The following is a 20,506-nucleotide window of genomic DNA, read 5'->3' as shown; positions in this document are numbered from 1 at the left end:
AATGAGACTCACTTAAATTTTAAGATGCTGTGGTATGACACCTATTGTGTATGTGTGTCATTCAATAAAGCAGTACACAGTAAAGAGAAAGGCAACAGGCCCTACATCAGTAAAATTTTCAGGGAAGAGTGTTTAGTGATCAGCGTCATGCTAGGACATCCCCTCTAGTAGAAGACAAATTAGTACCATTTGCATCTCTTACTATGAAGATGGAAGCACAATGCCTAACAGCCCTCTTTGGGTTCTGAAGGGAGCATATTTCACACCTAAAAATACTGCTCTCTGCTCTGTACTGGGTGACATGAAAGACTGCCAGTTTTGAGGGAAGCCCAGAGCAGGAAAAGGGTCTAGGACTGGTTTTACTATGCACAGTACAGTTCTTCCCCAGGCTAAGAACTGTTCTCTGGGATCAGGGGAATGAAGTATATAGTGTGTTCAGGTATTTGTTGTGGTAGAAGCAGGCTTGCCACTTGGGTTATCTAACCCAGCAGACTCTGTGATATTAGAGTTAATGGTGGAGGTAAAAATTTGGAAGGAATGAAAGCAAAACCACTGTATATGTACACTTGATTTTTTTCTTCTCATTTTATTAAATAACTAAATACATAAAAAGCACATAGAACACATTCTAGAGAAAATACTTTATTTTTCAAATATATAATGGATTCTTCACCTCTCAATTATTTCTGTAATAATTTTCTTTTTATTAAAAGTAAATATATATATTTTAATACATTTCATCTTTTCTCAAATTAAAGACTACAGTATAATTGTGATTATCTTTAGTAACCAAAGTCTAAAGATTTAAACTTGATATGCAGAAAAATGCCATGTCAAGTCCATCATACCTGATTTGTTGCTGAGGTTCAACTAATGTATTGGTTTGTTCCAGAATCCAGAGGCCACTCCAAGCTTTAACACAGAGTGAAACCCCTAGGTTGGCCTTGGTTGCCTGAGAAACCTCTGGATGGGGATGACTGGTTTTGCTCTGCATGGCACAGTCCTCCCCAGGCTAACAACTGTTCTCTGGGAACAGTGGACTGAGGTATATACTGTGTTCAGGTATTTGTTTGGGGAGGCAGGTAGGGAGGACCCTATTTTTTATGTCATATTTCTATTGGTAATCATTTCTCTATAAAAATAAAGAGCAAGTGGTTTGCTCCGGGTCCTTGATACCAACATTTTGCCCACAGTTATCTCTCTCAGTGATACTAAGACCAACAAAAAAGAACACAGGGCTGAATTCATTGTGAACACAAGTATTAGAAGTGACTGGCAACTGTGATATGTAGCAGAAACTGGGACTTGACTTTGGGAAAAGTCTCTCAGGCTTGATTTGCTCAAAGCAGCCTATAGAGAGCTAGAATTTGGATACACTGTTTTGGATCTATGCGTTTACTTTTCTCCATTGTCCACTGACTTTAATTTTTATACTAAAAAATAAGGTGAGGGAAAAAGTCTCCAACTTTATCACAGAATCTCCATAAAACCTGAGGGCATGCTCAAGCTTCCCATCAGAGTGTCCATTATAAACTCAAAAGTAAATAACTGAAATAAATAATGGGTAGCTAATGAGAGGTTTTTTTTTAAGGTAGTAAAATAACATGACCTCAGTGATTTCTTAGCATAATGCTGATCTCAAATGTGGGTAAAAACCCATTTAGAAGGAAGGTTTGGAATCTTACATAAAAATCAGAATATAACATGCATCAACACAGAAAATTCTTAAATACAAAAAATTCAAGTGACCATATCCTTACTGATATTAATACAAATTAAATTACAATGAACATTTTAGTACAAAATGCAGTTCATTTCTAGTTAACACATTGAAATAACTGATACTCAAATTCTAACGACTATAGCACAGATGTCTGAAGAGATTCACATATGTACATGTGCTTCAAAGTAGAATTTGGCTTTGGGCTAGTAAATTTATTCTAATGCACAGTATTTATGACTCTTAATTTTGGTTGTTTTTACTAAGAAGTTAGGAGAAAACAAACATTTCTGACACTTGGATCAATCAGAAAATAGCTAAGAGTTATTTGTATATTTAGTAAGAAACTATTCTAAAGCTTTTGTTTTACTTACCTATTTGTCTAAATAAAAAGCTCTTGGGTGGTACCGTGTTTCCCCAAAAATAAGACCTATGTGGACAATCAGCTCTAATGCGTCTTTTGGAGCAAAAACTAATATAAGACCCAGTATCGTATCGTATCGTACCGTACCGTACCGTACCGTACCGTACCGTACCGTATCGTATCGTATCGACCGGGTCTTATAGTAAAATAAGACCAGGTCTTATTTAATTTTTGCTCCAAAAGACGCATTAGAGCTGATCATCTGGCTAGGTCTTATTTTTGGGAAACACAGTAATCTACTGTTCTAATTAAAGGAAAATATTATAACCCTTTCTCCAATTCCTATTTCAACTGGAAGAGTCACATCATTATTTTTTTTAAGGTTTCTTCTGTATTTCATATTTTTAGAAATGTCAGCAATATTACTTTACATAAAATACAAAGCAACATTAAAAGTATTCATTTAGTACTGGCATTCAGATTTTGAAGATATACCTTTATGATGAAATAACAGTCAAAAAACAAAATGTTCAGAGGAACTGTCAGAGTAACTAGCTATTTAAAAATCAGATTTATGACCCTTTATAAAAAATGTTAAAGCTATGCAGGTTTACACCAATGTGCTCCTAGATTGGAGAATAACGTACTGTACCGAAAAACTGAGACCTCATCATGGGTCTTCTTAACTTGACTCCAGACAACTTTAAAAGCCAAAATATCTACACCATATGCTGTTCTCAGGGTCAGTACTATGGGATGTCTTGTAAAAAGATATTTTGGTATTATCGCTAACAAAAACACCTTGGACTGGATCCAAGATGCACATGTGTTATAAATAAATTCTGCTTTATGGTAAGATATGTTTAAAGTACAATTTAACAAATTTACCATAAAGTGTACCTAAGTAAATAATAATAAACTACTCCTTTAAAGTAAAAAATCTGATGCTGCTGAAGAAATATCCAGTTCCTAATACCACAGTTTAACATGGCTGATTTGATATCATTCCCTTAGTCCTGTGGAAATTTCTTGATCTTTTAACATCTTATAATAGTGACTTGGCACTAGTTTAGGTCTACAAAAACATAATTGTCACAAGTCACACAAAAACACGGTAACTAGCACAAATTTCTGCACCGCTTTAAATAACAACTATAATGCATAATGCTGCAGAGAATCCAAAGCAGCACTCTAAATGCTGGATATTATTGAATGATGGTAAATCAGAATTATTTTCTAAAAAGTGGTACTAATGTTAATTTCAAGTAGAACATAACATGAAATTACTTCATGAAATATAGTCTCACTCTATGCTCTCTTGACAATACTCCCAACAGAAAGCTTCCAGTCTATTTGCTGTTTCTTGGCTGATGAGGCATTCATCCTTTAATTCCCTGATTGTCTTCCTCAATGATTTTTGGAAACGTTTTTCTCGGTCTAAAACATTCTGCAGACTTTTCTTGGTATCTTCTAGCTCGCTGATCACATGATCTAATTTATGCTTAAGTTTCTTTGGGCTGTCCATTACACTGTAGCTATGTTCCTAAAAACATAAATACCAAGTTAGTAAACCAGACAGACAGGTAGTTAACTAAAAGCTTAGACAAGTAGTTAACTAAAAGCTTATAAATAGACCTCGGCTGTTTCTGCATGTACTTTGCTTAGAGAAAATCTTTAAGTTGGTGATCTAAGAGGTTTAAAGAACATAGGAAAAGGATGGGGGTGGAAGCAGTATTTCAGGTGCTCGGGCCTCTTTCTTTTGTCTAAGGCTAGGCACATGTGAGCAGTGCAGAATCCTGTAGAGGGAAGCACTTCTCATTTGGAGGTTGGTATCTGCTTATGAACACCATGACACTCACAATGCCTATATACACAGCTTTTAGTCCCTAAGTGTGGGGTTGCTAAGTTTTGGTTTCACCTATCAAACAAACTTAAATTGTTAAACTAGTGACTGAGTTACTTTATTTTGAGGAATAGTTGATTTTATGAGAGAAAACAGGAAAGGAACATTGGCTCAGGTCCTCAGGCTGGGTGCTATGGATTTAGAGAGGACTCTGGCTTTGGATGTTTAAAGAGATCATTTAAGTTCTTTCAATATTTATTATGGTTATGATTATGCTTGCTGGGTATACATTTTTTCACTTGAAAATAGGGAAACTAACACTGACATATCCTATAAAGGTACTATAAAGTACTTTTGAAAAGCTGTTATTTAATACTGAAATTGGTGAAGAGGACTTTTGCTTCCAGCCAAAATGAAATAACAGAGACTGGACTGATTCCTATCTAAAAAAATCCAACACACGGCCAAAGGCATACAAAAAGTTTTGAAGATAATGGATATCAGGCGAGGAAGGCAGCAATTGTGAAGAGATGGGAAACAAAGAAATGACCCTATGATCGCCCTGGCTTACTGCTTTGAGAGAGTTTCTAGGCCTCAGTGGAAGGAGGGGAACCCAGATCTTCAGAGGCGTCCCCTACAGCATTCCTCTGAGTAAGATCAGAGCATGTGTGTGGGGAACTGCTCAAGGCTGAGGAAAGAACGACCAGAAAAGATTAGGAGTGCCCTGTACTCACAGGGCATAGCCACTACTTCCACCAGCCAGACTAGAAAGCTTCAAGATTCAAGGGGCATTGAGTAGAGGACACAAAAGGGTCTTGCCTCAGGAGTGGAGAACAACAAGCCCTAAACTGAGCACTGCCCTAGGCCTGCCCAACAAAGCAAAATCTGAAAGGATCAAATAACTTAATGGCACACAGAACAAAGCTCAAGAATATAGGATACAAAAATATCCAGCATCCAGAAAAGTAAAATCCACAAATTGTGGCACACAAAACTTACCAGGCATGTAAAGAAACGGAAACATGAGGCATAATGTGAGATAAACCAACCAATAGAAACCAACCTAGAACTGATGCAAATGTTAGAATTAGTAGACAAGGGAATTAAGAAAGTTATGAAAACTGTATTCTCTATGCTCAAAAAGTTAAGTAGAGACATGAAAGATACAAAAAAGAATCAAACAGAACATCTAGAGATAAAAATTACAGTGTGTGAGGTAAAAAATACATTGGAGGGAATTAATGGCAGATTAGACATTTCAAAAGAAAAGATTACTGAAGGTGAAGATACAACAATAGGAACTGTCAATAATGGACAAAGAAAGAAACGGGAATATTAAAAAAATAAATAAGCATAGCATCAATGACTGGTGGCACAATTTCAGACAGCCTAAGATACATGTAATTAGAATCCCCAAAGGAGAAGGAAGAAAAGTTGGGATAGAAATAAATATTTTAAGAAATCACAGCCAATATTTTTCCAAGTTTGATGAAAACAATAAACCCATAGATAAAGAAGTTCAACAAATCCCAAGCACAAGAAACGTGAAGAAAACTAAACTAAGGCACATCATAATCAAATTATTCAAAATCACTGGAAAAGAAAAGTTCTTAAAAGCAAAGAAAAAACAAATGATAGGTACAGAGGATAAAGATAAGTATGACAGTAGATTTTTCATTAAAAACAATGCTTGCGAAAATACAGTGAAGTAACATCTTTAAAGAATTAAAATCAACAAACAAACAAACCCCCAAACTATCAACCTAAAATTTGATATCTAGTGAAAATATCTTTTTAAAAAAAGGGATAAGTAAAATATCACTAAATGCTGATATTAAAAAGGAAGAAGCCTCAAGTCAATACTTCAATTTCCATCTTAAAAAACTAGAAAGATGAGCAAATTTTACTGAAATAAGTAAAAGGAAATAATAACGATTCATAGAAATGGGTGAAGCAGAAAACAAAAACAACAACAAAAAAAGTGAGAAAATCAATGAAAGCTAGTTCTTTGTCAAGATGAATAAAATTTATAAATCTCTAGGCAGACTGATCAGCAATAGAAGAGAACAGAAACAAATTATTAATATCAGAAGTAAGAGAGATATCCCTACAGATTCTATAGGTATTAAAAGGATAATAAGGAAATATTATGAACAATTTTAAGCTAATAAACATCACAACTGAGATGAAATGGATAAATCCCTTGGAAAATAAACTGCCAAGAAAAACATTCCCACAAAGAAAACTCTGGACCTACATAGCTTTGTTGGGGAATTCTACCAAATATTTATAGAAGAAATAATTTCAATTCTATATTAGCTTTTCCAGAAAATCAAAAAAGGAGGCAATATGTTTTACTTGTTCTCTGAAGTCAGCATTATGCTGATACTGAAACCAGACAAAAACATTAAAAGGAGAGAAAAGTACTGACCAATATCACCCTTGAACAAGAAAAGATTCTAAACAAAATTTTAACAAATCTAATCCAACAATATACAAAAGGGATAATACATAATTAAGAAGTAGGGTTTATTCCAGGAATGCAAAGCTTGTTTAACATTGAAAAATCAATTGATGTAATCATATTAACAAGCTAAAAAAGAAAAATGATACGATCTCTCAATAGATACAAAACAGCATTTGACAAAAACTAACATTCTGTTCTGATAAAAACTCTCAGCAAACCAGGAATAGAAGGGCACTTCCTTAACCTAACAAAGGGCATTCACAGAAACCTACAGTTAACATCATATTTAATATCATATTAATGTCCTTAATGGTGAAAGACTGATACTTTTCTCCTAAAATCAGGATCAGGGCATGGACATTAGCTCTCAGTGCTTCTATTCAGCATAGCCCTAGAGGTTCAAGACAGTGCAATAAAGCAAGAAAAAGAAATGAAAGGCCGGCCCCGTGGCTCAGGCGGTTAGAGCTCCGGGGTCCTAACTCCGAAGGCTGCCGGTTCAATTCCCACATGGACCAGTAGGCTCTCAACCACAAGGCTGCCAGTTCAATTCCTCGACTCCCACAAGGGATGGTGAGCAGCGCCCCCTGCAACTATGATTAAACACAGCACCTTGAGTTGAGCTGCCGCTGAGTTCCCAGATGGCTCAGTTGGTTGGAGCGTGTCCTCTCAACCACAAGGTTGCCAGTTTGACTCCCGCAAGGGATGGTGGGCTGCATCCCCTGCAACTAGCAATGGCAACTGGACCTGGAGCTGAGCTGTGCCCTCCACAACTAAGATTGAAAGCACAACAACTTGATTTGGGAAAAAAGTCCTGGAAGTACACACTGTTCCCCAATAAAGTCCTGTTCCCCTTCCCCCAATAAAATCTTTAAAAAAAAAAAAAAAAATGAAAGGTATTCATACTGGAAAGGAAGAAGTAAAAAACTTTTTAATGACAGACAACATGATTATCTATGTAGAAAATCTGACAGTCTTTACAAAAAAAGCTTTGATCATTATTAATATGTGAGGTTAGCAAGTTTGCCAGATACAAGATCAAAATATAAAAATCAACTGTATTTCCAAATACTAGCAGTACGTAAAACAATACCATTTATAATAGCACCCAAACATATAAAATACTTAGGGATAAATCAGTGAAAGAACAATACACTGAAAGCTACAAAACATCTCTAAGAGAAGTTAAAGACCTAAATAAATGAAGAGATATAATGAGTTCATGGTTTGAAAGACTTAAAATAGTTTTATTGAGATGGCAATTTTTCCTATATGAATCTGTAGATTCAAAACAATCCCATCAAAATTACAGCAGTCATTTTTGTAGAAATTTAGAAAGTGATTCTAAAATTCATATAAAAATGCAAAGGACCTATAATATCCAAAACAACTTTGAAAAAGAACAAAGTTGAAAGACTAACACTACCTGATTTTAAGAATTATTATAAAGCCATAATAATCAAGATAGTAAAACAGATCTGTATTCTAGGCCTGGTTCTAACACGAACAGGCAATGAGATGAATAAATAAATGCAAGCTTGAATATTCCGTATGTGTATGACTGTTTTTTTTTTTTAAAAAAATCTAAAGACATAACTATTTTTTAAATTAGGTATTTCCATGCTGAAAATATATGGGTGGTAGATGAGGGTGAACAGGATCAAATATATGATGATGGAAGAACTGACTCTGGGTGGGGAACACACAATATGATATATAGGTGATGTATTACAGAAAGGTACATCTGAAACCTGTGCGACTTTACTAACCATTGTTACTCCAATAAACTTTAATTAAAAAAGAAAATATAGTATCTAAAGGGAGGAATTAATTATTGCTTTTTCTTGGTTCAAATATCCTTGTGAAAGCATTCTTTGAACTAAAATGTAACCAAAGGATTAACTACCTCTATATTATTGAATTATAATGTAAGCAATATTATTTTGGATATTATGTATTTTAAAAAATCTCACACATCTCAACACCTAGCTTTTCAATAAAATTTTGAAAGGTTTAATACTAATGGAGAGGACAAATTCATCTTTAGAATATCAACATTAGCACAGTAAGTAATTTTACTTACAAAAATGAACTGGGATTGAAATTCTTCAGTACGCGAGGAAGCACCACCAGTTTGGTGATTGTGGTTTGTGACTGGAAGGGAGTTGAGGGTGAAGTTTTTCCTACAATGAAGCTTTTCACTTTTCCCCTGTTAAGAATAGTTAATAACAATTATTATAGATACTTCTGCCCTGTCTTAAATTTTTATCCCTTCTTAACTTTGTGTAGTAAAATTAATACATTTCTTTTCATGGAAACTATTTTTAAAAGTCAGTAAATTTTAAATTGCTCTGAGATTACTCTAAAGGAACTTCCCCCAAGTTATTCTAAAGTTCACCTGGAAACACAAATTTTCCTAAAAAAGAAGAGTGATAATGAGGGAAGATATGCCCTTCCGCGTATTAAAAACATATTACACAGTAACAATAGTAAAAATAGTTTGTTACTCTCCTAGACAGAAAAATCTAGAAATAGGTCAAGTAGGTAAAAGCCTTTAGGATAAAAAAAAAAAAGGCATTCTAAATAAGTGGAGAAAGTCTATAAATCATGTAAAAATAAACTAATTAAGAAAAACAGTTATACATAATAAAACATGATGAAATTGTATGTACTAAAAATTTATGTAAAGATGAAAACCATGAGGAACTAGAATAAAATACAGGAAATATTTATATAATCTTAAGGTGGGGAAGGCTGAAGTTAGACAACACAAGAGAAAATTAGAATTGACTACTTAAAAAAGTACGAATGAAAAAACAACAAACCAACCCCATTAATTAGAACTAAAGACAAACAACAGAAAGTAACTGTAACAGAGGTGGCAGTTAAATGATTCATATCCTCAATATATAGTATTGCTACAAAATAGCTTAGAAAAAGCTGAAAATAAGAGGAACCTGAATAAGTAACACACAAAAAAAGAAATATAAATGGCTAAGAAACACATGAAAAAAATGTAGAAACTCACTAAGATTCAAAGATGAATTAGAACAGTAAGATGTCATTTTTGCCTATCAATTTTAGCAAAGGTTAAAAACACAACTAATACTGAGGATTAGGGTAAACAGACATTTGTATGCATTGTTAGTAGGGGGTAGATTGGTACAAGCTTTGTGATAGGTCTTTGGGAGATCTGTATCAGAAGCAAAAGACTTAAAAATGTATATAATTTTTGATCCAAAAAGTTTATTTCCAGGAATTTAGTTCGAGGAAATAGGGTACAAAGATTCAGCTACAATAATGTTCATTATAGTACTGTTTAAAATTGTGAGAGATGATAACATACATATACAATAGTGAGGGCTGAGTACATAAAACTGTTGTTCACATAGGATCAACTGCTATATAGTCATCTAAAATGTTCTATTTACACCGCCAAGCACTACCGAGTATCCCTGAAAATAAGACCTAGCTGGACAATCAGCTCTAATGCATCTTTTGGAGCAAAAATTAATATAAAACCCGGTATTATATTATATTATTATATTAAAGACTCGGTCTTATTTTACTATAATATGATATATGTAATGTATTACAGAAAGGTACACCTGAAACCTGTGCAACTTTACTAACCATGTCAGTAAACACAATACTTATTTTACTATAAGACCGGGTCTTTAATATAATATAATAATAATATATTATTATTAATATATTTTAATTTTTGCTCCAAAAGATGCATTAGAGCTGATCATCCGGCTAGGTCTTATTTTCGGGGAAACATGGTATCAAGGATAATGAACCAGAGAAATTTATATGCTGATGGTGGGGCTATAAATTGGCAAGACACTTTGGAAAATTAGGGCAATATCTTCACCTGAACATACACATCCCTAGAACCCAGCAACTCCACTTCTAACAGAAGTGTACTATACTCTGCAGAAATGTGTACGTAAGTGCATCAAGACAGACAAAAATGTTCATAGTTGCACCATTCACAATAGCCCCAAAGTGAAAGCAACCCAAATGTTCACCAACAGCAGAATGGAGAAATTATAGTTTAATTATACAATGGAATATTGTATTCCATAGAAATAGTGCAAGGAAAATAAATGTACTACTATCAGATCCTACAACATGGATGAATCACACAAACAACATGTTGAGCTAAAGAAGCCAGAATACATACTGTATGGTTCCACTTATATAACTGACAGTGATAGAAGTCAGGTAAGCAGTTCTCTTTGGGGGTGTAGTGGTTGGGAAAGAGCATGAGGGAGGCTTCTGGGGCCTCCCTGTATATCTCGGTATGAGGGGAGTTACATGAGTGTATTCACTTGGTAAAAATTCACTGGTCTATGTACACATGATGTGTACACTTGTCCATATATATATATCATACGTCACTGTAAAATTTAGTTTAAAAAAATCATGTTCTCTATAGTATTCTCTTAAAAAATGTGATTCATGGATCTGCAACACAATTATGTGGGTGCTTGTTAAGTGCAGACTCCTAGACTCTAACCCAAGCTTACTGAATCAAACTCTGAACGAGGGGCACAGGATCCTGCATTTAAACAAGCTCCCTGGATAAGTCTTATGTAGGCTAAAGTTTGAAAGCCATTATTGTGAAAAAATATTTAACATGGTGGTTAAGAGTGGATTTGTCTGGGTTCAAATCTAGCCTCTGCCATTTAATAGCTGTGTAACCTGGGGAAAGGTATTCTGCTCTCTGGGCCTCAGTTTCCTCAAATGGTGAAATGAGAATACTACTAGCATTTATCTCATATGATTGTTGTGAGGACTAAATTAGTGAATATATACGTAAAGTGCTTAGAATAGTGCCTGGCACATAGTAAGCACTATATGAATGTCAAAAAAAAAAAAAAAAAAAAAAAAAAAAAGGGAGAGAAGCAAATTAAAAAAAAGGATAAACATACAGTGTAATTCTATTTTTGTAAGACTATATAAATACCTATATATGAATTTATATACAAACATACACATGCATATGACTGGAAAGAGACACACACATCAGAGTGTTAACAGTATTATCTCTGTGATTATTGTTCATTTTTATTTTATTTTCCTTTTATCTAATTCCCTATAATGAAACATTTCTTTATTAGGAAATAATTTTTGAAAGTTAGTAACTTATGGTTTATTTGATTTACTAGGCCCACATTTATTAAGGTCCTCTTAATGTTACAGATACATAACACCTTACTATAGGACAAAAACCCTTTAGAGCAAATTGTACAAGATATCGTATAGTTATTAATATGGAAGAAAGTGAGGCAGTCTCTACTTGCTAACTCAGGTACTGCAATAGGAACAACTTCAGAAAGTGACCAAGACTATATGGGAGCAGGTACACTTCTGGACTATTTCCCTTGTTTCCAGCTGTCAGGAAGGAGATACCTTTCAATGGAGATTCATTACTATTGTGGGAACCCACAGGTTCTCCCTGAAGGTTCCACATTGGAATCAGTCAGTCTATAGTATCTGGAAGCAAATACACTTTGGGTATGTGAAGTCAAGAGAGGTCCTAAGGGTGAGGCAGCCAACCTACGGCACTAATCACTGAGAAAAAACATAGAATTCAACTAGAGTTTACTTATACAACCCTTTTATTTCCTTTTTTCTGATCTCTTCTATCCTTTCTTTCTCCTGTTCTTGTCTCTTGGTTTTCTTCCTTTCAGTCCGTTCTAGGCTTTAAGCGTGAATGTATGTGGCTCTAAAAGTGGACTTTGGTCATGTTAGAGGTGCTGCTCTTCACTTTTGTTCCAGGGCGAGGAGGATTGCCCACTTGGAACTTCACTTCAACCCTCTATGTACCTCCATTTTTTAGACATAACTCTTGAGTTATACCAACTCATAAAGTGAGTCCACTCCACCAAACCTTAGTAATGTACAAATATTTCTGAGTGGATACTGGTAAAATACTCTTACATATTACAAAAGCTGAAGTAGCAGTTTACAAATTTAAAAACAAAGAAAGGGCTTTAAATGAATAAGGAAACAATAAAAAACGTTAGCAAGTGTGGTAAAGCTTCTTCAATTTTACCATAAAGAATGAGTAATGATGGTAAGCAGTATCTCATAAACAAACCTGTAAATGAGATGGGGAATCAAAGATAGAAGGTATGACTCCAGGTTTCAGTTTAATATTTGGAGCACTTTTGTCAAAATCTGTCTTCTTAAAGTGCCTTGAACACAACACATCTCCTTTCTTAGGCTCCCAAATGCCTGAAGAATTCACATCAAGTCTTTTCATTGCTAATACCCATTTTCTTTTGATGTTTTCATCTGTGGGGAATCTAGTAAAAAAATTACAAAAAGTATTTTAAAATTAAACACTATAGATATTATACTTGAATTAAGGCTGTGACTGAATTGATCCCTTAACTAGTTTGCTGTTACTCTTGGGAAATGGACTATTCAGGAAATCATCAAGATTCATGCTTTAATAAGTTTCAGTTTTAATCGATTTTTCTACCAATCATGCTGCAGACATAAGGCCCTCAGTAAATTTTTCTCATCAAGAAGAAAAGTTGCAAAGGATACTTAACACCTTATAGTAAGATCCACAACTGAAGGTTTTTCTTTATCCATAAGTGATAAAGAATATCACTGGGGCCTTTTCCTATCTGAAGTGATATCCAGAATTTATCTCAGATGAACAGAGCCCCTTGTATTTTCATTCTTCTGTCAGCATTAGAAAATTGCTTAGTACAGCATTTAATACACTACAGGTCTATAAATGCTTAGTGAATGAATGCAGAGAATACCTGCAGACTTGCAGTTCTGGAGATCAGAACTGTTTTGAGATCTTGTGACCAATAACCGTATCTTTTCCAAATTTTTTAAGCTGATTCAAATCCTTTCCGGAATAAGGTAGGGTACACAAACTAACTTTTTATTTCCTCATACCTAGCAAAGTAGTAAGTATATTTTCGCTAGCACATAGCATAATGCCTGGCACAAAAGCAGCAAAAAAATCCCTTTAGCAAATGAATTATTATTAAATCTTATTGCTCCTTCTTTCCTGTGTTGTCAGAAGCATGGCTAAAATAGTATATCAGGATCAACTTGATTTATCTGCATTAAAGCAAAAGAAACGTTGGTTTCAACTTGTAGTTTGTATTTTCTCTCTTACAACCTAGGCTTGACCTATTCTAAACAGAAAGGACTACATTTGGGCAAAGATCCTTCCTTCGTTTAGATTGTAAACTACATGTAAACAACACTGAATTTCTTTGAAGGTATGTTAAAATGCAAAGTAATATTAACAAATGTGAGTTTGATGATATTTTTGTTAACCAGCCTCTGATACCTTGGCAGGTATCTTAAACTTCTAAACTAAATTATAAAAGGTGTAAAGGTATCACTGTAACTTCAAATTTAACTAAAAATGTTATTTAAAATAACCTGGGAACTACTAAAATTCAAAACTGAAGATTGAAGTAGAACTGTCTTTTGCTTTTTATAATAGTCAAAAGTACTTGGCTTAACTACAGCAAAATCTTACACGTGAAATGTCAGTCCTTTTAACTTGGAATTTGGCAAACAGCGAGAAGCACATCCAATGGCCGAGCAACATTTCACCATGATTTTAGCAACTCATAACAGAACTGAAAGAAAATTAAAATGGTCAGAGTTAGTAACTTCAAAGCTAAGGGGTACATATTTACCTTTCCCAGTACGTTTTAGGTAATGTGAAATCATGTTAGAAAGCCAAATACAAATATTTTCTTCCAACACCTGCAGCTTTGCTCATAAAATTTTCCAGGGATTTGGATCTTTAATAAGGCAAGTCATATTTAGCTTTCCACTCTGCGCGTTTGCCTTTAAATTTGTAGACTTGTACATTTCCCTTCCACGGCTTCTTAAAATGACCACGGTTCTCTCTGTCACATGGCTTTTGCATAATAAGCATACTAACTCACCTTTCAGCTCAAATGTTGCTTCCCCAGGGAAACCTTCCTGACACCAGATTGTCAGATCCCCTCTAGGTAATAGCTCTAGTAGAACACACACTTCTCCTTCCTAGCATTTCTCAAAGTTGTAATCTTATATTTATTTTAGAAGTTCTCTAATTAATGTCTTTCTCTTCCACCAGTCTGTGAGTTCATGATGGCACGGTGGAGCGTGTGTTTTTCCTCACTTTTTGTCCCTACGGCTTAGCTGGTGACTGGCATATAGTAAATGTAATACCTATTTTGAAGGAATGAGGGGCAAGTAATGGGGAAGGGGACAAGAGGAAGCAGTTCCAAGCTCCGGTGAGCGCCTGGGCGACCAGCAGTAGCAGCGCGCGGGAGCAAAGATCTGCTCTTAGCCCAGAGGCCCGGCCGAGCTCCGCCCCTTTCTCCAGGCTCCGGGCCTCCGCCGGGAGAGAGGGAGGGGCCGCCCTGTCACAGGTGCGGATGCGGCCGGAGAGGGTCCCTTCCCCGGGGCTGCCGGGCGTCTCCGCGCCGCTGCCATCCTCCTCGCCCCGAACCACGCCCAGGGGTTGGGCGGGTAGCTATTGCGGGGGAAAAGAAGAGGCAACCTAAGAGTTATTACCGTTAGCAGCGAAGGAAGAGACTAACGTCGACGACAGAGATTGCATCTCCCTTCGCTTCCGCCCTGTCGCCCCGGGAACCGGAAATCCGCCTGCCCCGGGTCACGTGCTTAGCCGCCATATTGGCCCTGGTGGCTACTGCAGCCGGGAGGGGCTGTGCTAGAGCGGCACTGCTTCTCGGCGTAGTTTTTATCCTGGGAGAAGGGTCGTTGGAGTGTGAGGGGAGGTGGAAGAGATGGCGGCTTTGGTGCGGGAAGATGGCGCCCGAGGCCAAAAGAAAGGGCGGCGGGGCTGCGAGCATTATGACAGAGGATGTCTCCTGAAGGTGACGACTTCACTGGGCTCTTCCTCTTCGAGCTTCCGCTGGGCCGGGCTGGGGGTGAGGTGGGAAGAGCGGTTAAGTTTGGGCTTAAATTTGAGGCTAAGCTGTTTATTAGGATACCTTTTCCACCTTGAACCTGGTTCCTGCTGTAGAGAACGCTTTTGGCAAGGCGTCCACAGGACTTACCTTTTCTCCTGGTTTGTACTTTGCAAGCACAACCCTTGTTTGGGAAGAGCCTGGGCTTGCCCATCGGCCACTTTATCAAAGGGCTTATTTATTTAGTCTTTTGCTGCTGGAAGTAGACTGAGGCAGCCGCAGGCTTGTGCTGGCTTTTTCCCAAGATCCCTTCCAGGTGTGTGATGAAATAATTAAAGAGGGATAAGGAAGTGGAGACTCAGAATACGATTTCAGCTCCTGTAATAAATAAGTTTGACAGCTTGCCAGCTTCTTTTAAGAGTCAATCAGTTTGCTTAAACCTGTCAAGGAGAAAATGTACGTGTGAAACAGACAATCATGTAATTGTCACTAAATAGGAAATTATGGGTAGAACAGTGCCTAGTATGCGTATATTGTCACTTTTGCTGTTTACTTTGAGAAAAATTCCAGGTCAATCTAGAATTTTTAAAATTTGGCGCCCATCCAAGTCAGTTACCTGATTTTTCGTGCAAAAAGCAGTTAAAAGATTTTGCTTAGAAAATTTGAGCTTTGGAGTCCCACTGGGCTACACCCAAATCTTAGTTAGCTCTGTACCTTAATAACTCATTGCTTTTGAGCAAACTACCCTTTAAGTGCCCCACAGATAAAATACGGGTAATAGAAGTTCCTGTTTCATAAGAATATATGCGGCCTTTAAGGACAACCTAAAGCCTTTTCTGTAGGCCTTGGTTTGGGTAACATTCCTCCACTGCACTCAATGAAGCTTTTTTAGTATATGTGCTGCCCAAGCGAGCACCCGATGAAGCCTTTTTAAAGTTGGGCATTTACGAAGTGTCACATAAGGAATTGAATGACCCTTATGATTCCATTTCCACTGAGATGTTCTGTTACTCTTTCAAACTTGAGATGTAAAACAGAAATCAACATGTTGGCCCTCTTTTCAACTCCCAAGAAACCACACAGATATTGTATCGTTTCACAGCACAGAGATACTGGGTTTGAGTATCAAGTGCTTTTTTGTCCTTCCTCTCTGACTTCTTTAAATACCAGAAGGCAAGTGAAGAGTTCTGAAGAGGAAGTAATCAACAAAATCAAATGCTGCTGTTTGAGTAAGATAAAAACTAAAAATTGACCTTTAAATTTGACAAGGAGGAGGTAACAGGTGATCTTGAGAAGTGTCTGTGGAGAAATTAGGACAAAACCTGATTGGATGGATTTAAGAGAGAATAGGAGTAGTGGGATGGGAAATAACCTTTATCGACAATTTTTGGAGTTATGCTGTAAAAGCAAAAATATGAGGTTACTGGAAGATATGGGGTCATGGGATTTTTTCCCCTTTAAGATGGGAGGTTTGCAGCACGTTTGTATATACTTGGAAATGACCCAATAAAGTGAGATGATTTTGTAATTCAGGAGGGAGAGGGAAAACAGTTGGAGCCAAAGAGAAGCCAAAGAGAAGATGGGATCCAGTGCACAAGTAGAGGAGTTAACTAAAAGCATGGACTGTAGAGTCTGTAACAAGGGAAGACAGACTAGGAAATACTTTGGCTCTGAATGGACCACTGGTGATTCCTGAGGCCCTTTCGGGATTCTCAAGGTCAAAACTGCTTTCTAATACTTGTCGTTTTTTAGTGTGTTCAAAACTAATGATTAAAACTGCTGGCACGTTAGCATGAATCAAGGCATTGGCACTGAACTGAACTGTCCTACACCTACAGTTTTTATTTTTTCTTAAAAAGCCGGGTTCACTTAAGAATGTCATTGATAAAGTTAAAGCAGAAAAAATATTAACTTTATAAAATTTCATCTGTCGAATACCTCTTCTCACATGTTTGAGGAAATGGGATGTTTTCATCAAGGACTTCTGTAAACTGAAATTAGATGGTTTTGTGAGGAAAAGCCCTTGTGCAATTGGATTGTGGACTGAACTAGTCGCATTTTTCATGGAACAACTTGTTTTTGTTTACCTGAACTATGATTATTCAGGCTTAAGTATTTGGTGGACAGTTTCTCAAAAGGAGGTGAGACTATCACTATAAGGAAAATAACAGTGATACTTTTCAAGCTTTCATGTAAAGATTAGAATTTTGGAAAATTTATGTTAGCTTCTGTGAGCTTGAAAGCTTCCCAATACCTAAAGACTTTGCCGATGAGATAGGTAGTGATATTAATGAATATGATTTTTTTTGATATTGCATGTCAAACATGGCAACATTTGGAAGATCTTCATAACTCCGTGAACTGATACTTTCCAAAAGACCAATGCATGCATAAAAGATCCATTCAAAATGCAAGAGAGATCAATGGATTTTAATGTTTAACAGAAGGAGAAAAGTTTACTGATGTGATTTCAGAGTCCATGTTGCAACTAACCATTTATAAGCATTGTTGAGTTTTTGTGTATCAGAGAATATCCATAAATCTCTGGAAAAGCTATTAAAGTACTTCTCCCTTTTCCAATTAAATATATGTGTGAGGCCAAAATTTCTTCATATACTTCAACAAAAACTGAATGCAGAAGTAGAACTGAGAATCCTCTATTTTGGGGGAAATATAAGTTATTTTTCATTACAGTATGTTTATGTTAAGATGTTATGGGTTTGTTATTTAAAAAAGTAATGAATATTTAAAAACCTACCAGTTTTAATTTATAATATGATGAGTATAAATAGATATAATTCCCATAAGCAAGAGCTCTTTGGGATCCTCAGTAATTTTTAGGAGTGTAAATGGGTCCTGAGGCCAAAACGTTTGAGAACCACTCTGCTGTGGTATGACTGAGAATATGTGGCTGAGGAGGTTTGGAGGACAAGGCCATTGGAAGTGCGAAAGTAAAGGAACTGAGAGTTCTGAGCATTGGAAGGATTGTCATTGTGGATTTGCAGATTGCTAAGATTTAGGGCAAGAGTAGTGTTGGAGAGAAAGGCAGCCAGTTGAATTAAAATCTTTAAGGAATGAACTATATTATGCTAAGTCACGTTATAAGAAGTCTTCAGAAATGAATGGATCTGAAAGATCATAGTGTAATGGAAAGTATTGGCTTAGCTTACTGGCCTGGTAACTTCCTGATGCACTAGTTAGGGTAAAGCTAAACTGCTGTAACAAAAGGACTCAACAGTAAGGTGGGTTAAAGAATAATGAATGAATTTATTTCTTCCTACCTAACAATTTGAAGGTGAGTGATCTGGTTTGGTGATGAGGATGTTCCATATGGTCACTAGGACAAATTTTTTCCATTGTATTATTTTGCCGTGTTTTAGGGCATATAGTTATCATCTGGGTTGTTGCCATGTCCAGATTTCATCTTGTGGAGAGGGAAAAGAGCATGAAGGAATCATGCCCAGGTTCTTAATATTCAGGCCCAGAAGTGACACTGATATCCTCTGCTCATATTCTGTTGGTAAGAACTTAATCATTTGGCCACAACTAACAGCAAGGAAGGCTGGGAACTGTAAGATAGCTGGGCTGTCATCAGCCCAGGAGGAAGGAGAGAATAAATTTTGATGGACAGCTGTCACTCTTTGCCACTTTTCAAACCATTTGTTAACATTTATTGCATGCTCTAAAATATCAGGCATATAATTGACGATCAATAAACACATATGAACTAAAATGTATAATATTTAATGTTTAGGGATTGAAATGGGTAAATGAATTTATCTGGAAATGTCTATAAGAAGTTACCTACCTGCCATTTAGGCTGAGAATGAGTTTAGGGTTTTGTGGATTAGGTTTTCAGTCTAGGGATTTTCATCCTTCATGATTCGTTTGTCTCTAAGGACAAGGTTGTATTCAACTTCATGTAGACATATAAATGTTGAAGAGAATAGTTACAATATGCCAAGAAACTGTGAAATGTTACGTTTGGGATCGGTTTACCCAACTGATCCATTGGTTGTAATTTTTTACTTTGTTTCAGGATGAGGAGGAAGAAAGTTTCTTTTTGCAGTACAAACTTGTCTTTTGCTTCTTATAACTCTTTTTTTTCCCCCGGGTATAGGCACCTTGCTGTGACAAGCTTTATACTTGTCGGTTGTGTCATGATAACAAGGAAGATCATCAGCTAGATCGCTTTAAAGTAAAGGAAGTGCAGTGCATAAACTGTGAAAAGATTCAACATGTAAGATTTTATCACCTTTTTAAAATTTTTCACTAAGGTGGTTTAAAAGTTTTAATCAAGAATAGTGCATGTAAGACAACTCTTAAAGTAAGCAATATCTTTGATTTAAATGTTTAAAAACTTGTAAAAATAAAACTGCATATACTTTAACATAAATTCTGGATATTTTAATAATAATTCAAAATGTTTTGGTAAATTTTTATCCCAGTTTTTACTTACATGTATTTTTTTTAGGCCCAACAGACTTGTGAGGAATGTAGCACATTATTTGGAGAATATTATTGCAGTATATGCCATCTGTTTGACAAAGACAAGAAGCAATATCATTGTGAAAATTGTGGAATTTGTAGGTACTGTATGTAAAATGTTCTTTTCTAATTACTTGTATTTGGGCAACAGTAGTTTTTTAAAATCAACTTTATTGGTATATTATTTACATCTAATAAAATGCATACATTTTAAGTGTCCAGTTCAGTAAATTTTGACAAATACATGTAACTCTGTTACTACCAACACAATCCATTATTCTAAAAAGTTTCTTCATGGTTCTTTTGCAATAATCATTTAATTAGCCCAACTATTATGAGGCTATTTAACATTTTAACTTTGGGATATAAAATACCCTCGTATATGAAGTGTTCTATAGGCAACTGAGGTAGGAAATTAGGGTGGATTTTTCCCTTTTAAGAATTAGTTTTTAAAAAGATTATTAAAAATTCAGATGAAATCAGAAAACACAGAAAAGTAGAAAGAAGAAAAGTAGACTATAGTCCAATCACCCTCTGACAAGCTACTACTGACATGTTGGTATATAGGAATTTTCTTTATAAAAAAATGCTGAAGTATTAGATATATACAAAAGCATACATGTAACATATGTATGTTTTAAAGTATAGTAATACAACAAATAAGCCACTCAGTTTAAGAAATAGAATGTTACTAATATTGTTGGCA

General features: G+C 35.8%; 2 protein-coding genes across 2 annotated transcripts in view; one reads left to right on the top strand and one right to left on the bottom strand.

Moving 5' to 3' along the window:
- Positions 1-630: 630 nt before the first annotated feature.
- On the bottom strand, positions 631-15,076 carry THAP6 (THAP domain containing 6). Its single transcript, XM_019720689.3, has 5 exons — positions 14,957-15,076; positions 13,923-14,025; positions 12,504-12,711; positions 8,475-8,600; positions 631-3,627 (listed from the first exon to the last, which is right to left on the bottom strand). Exons 2-5 carry the CDS (start codon positions 14,000-14,002, stop codon positions 3,388-3,390), a joined length of 654 nt encoding a protein of 217 aa, XP_019576248.1. The 5' UTR covers positions 14,003-14,025; positions 14,957-15,076; the 3' UTR covers positions 631-3,387.
- RCHY1 (ring finger and CHY zinc finger domain containing 1) overlaps positions 14,789-20,506 on the top strand; it is a 23,237-nt gene continuing 17,519 nt past the window's right edge. Inside the window, exons 1-3 of the mRNA XM_019720670.3 lie at positions 14,789-15,279; positions 19,433-19,552; positions 19,787-19,902. Coding sequence (XP_019576229.1) covers positions 15,190-15,279; positions 19,433-19,552; positions 19,787-19,902 — 326 coding nt within the window. The 5' untranslated portion in view covers positions 14,789-15,189. The remainder of the gene's footprint in view (positions 15,280-19,432; positions 19,553-19,786; positions 19,903-20,506) is intronic.

This window comes from Rhinolophus sinicus, chromosome 1, assembly GCF_057876585.1.
Source record: "Rhinolophus sinicus isolate RSI-liver-muscle chromosome 1, RSI-T2T, whole genome shotgun sequence".
NCBI lineage: Eukaryota > Metazoa > Chordata > Mammalia > Chiroptera > Rhinolophidae > Rhinolophus > Rhinolophus sinicus.
Note: the sequence above shows the minus strand (reverse complement) of the source record. Positions and strands in the feature narration are given on the sequence as shown.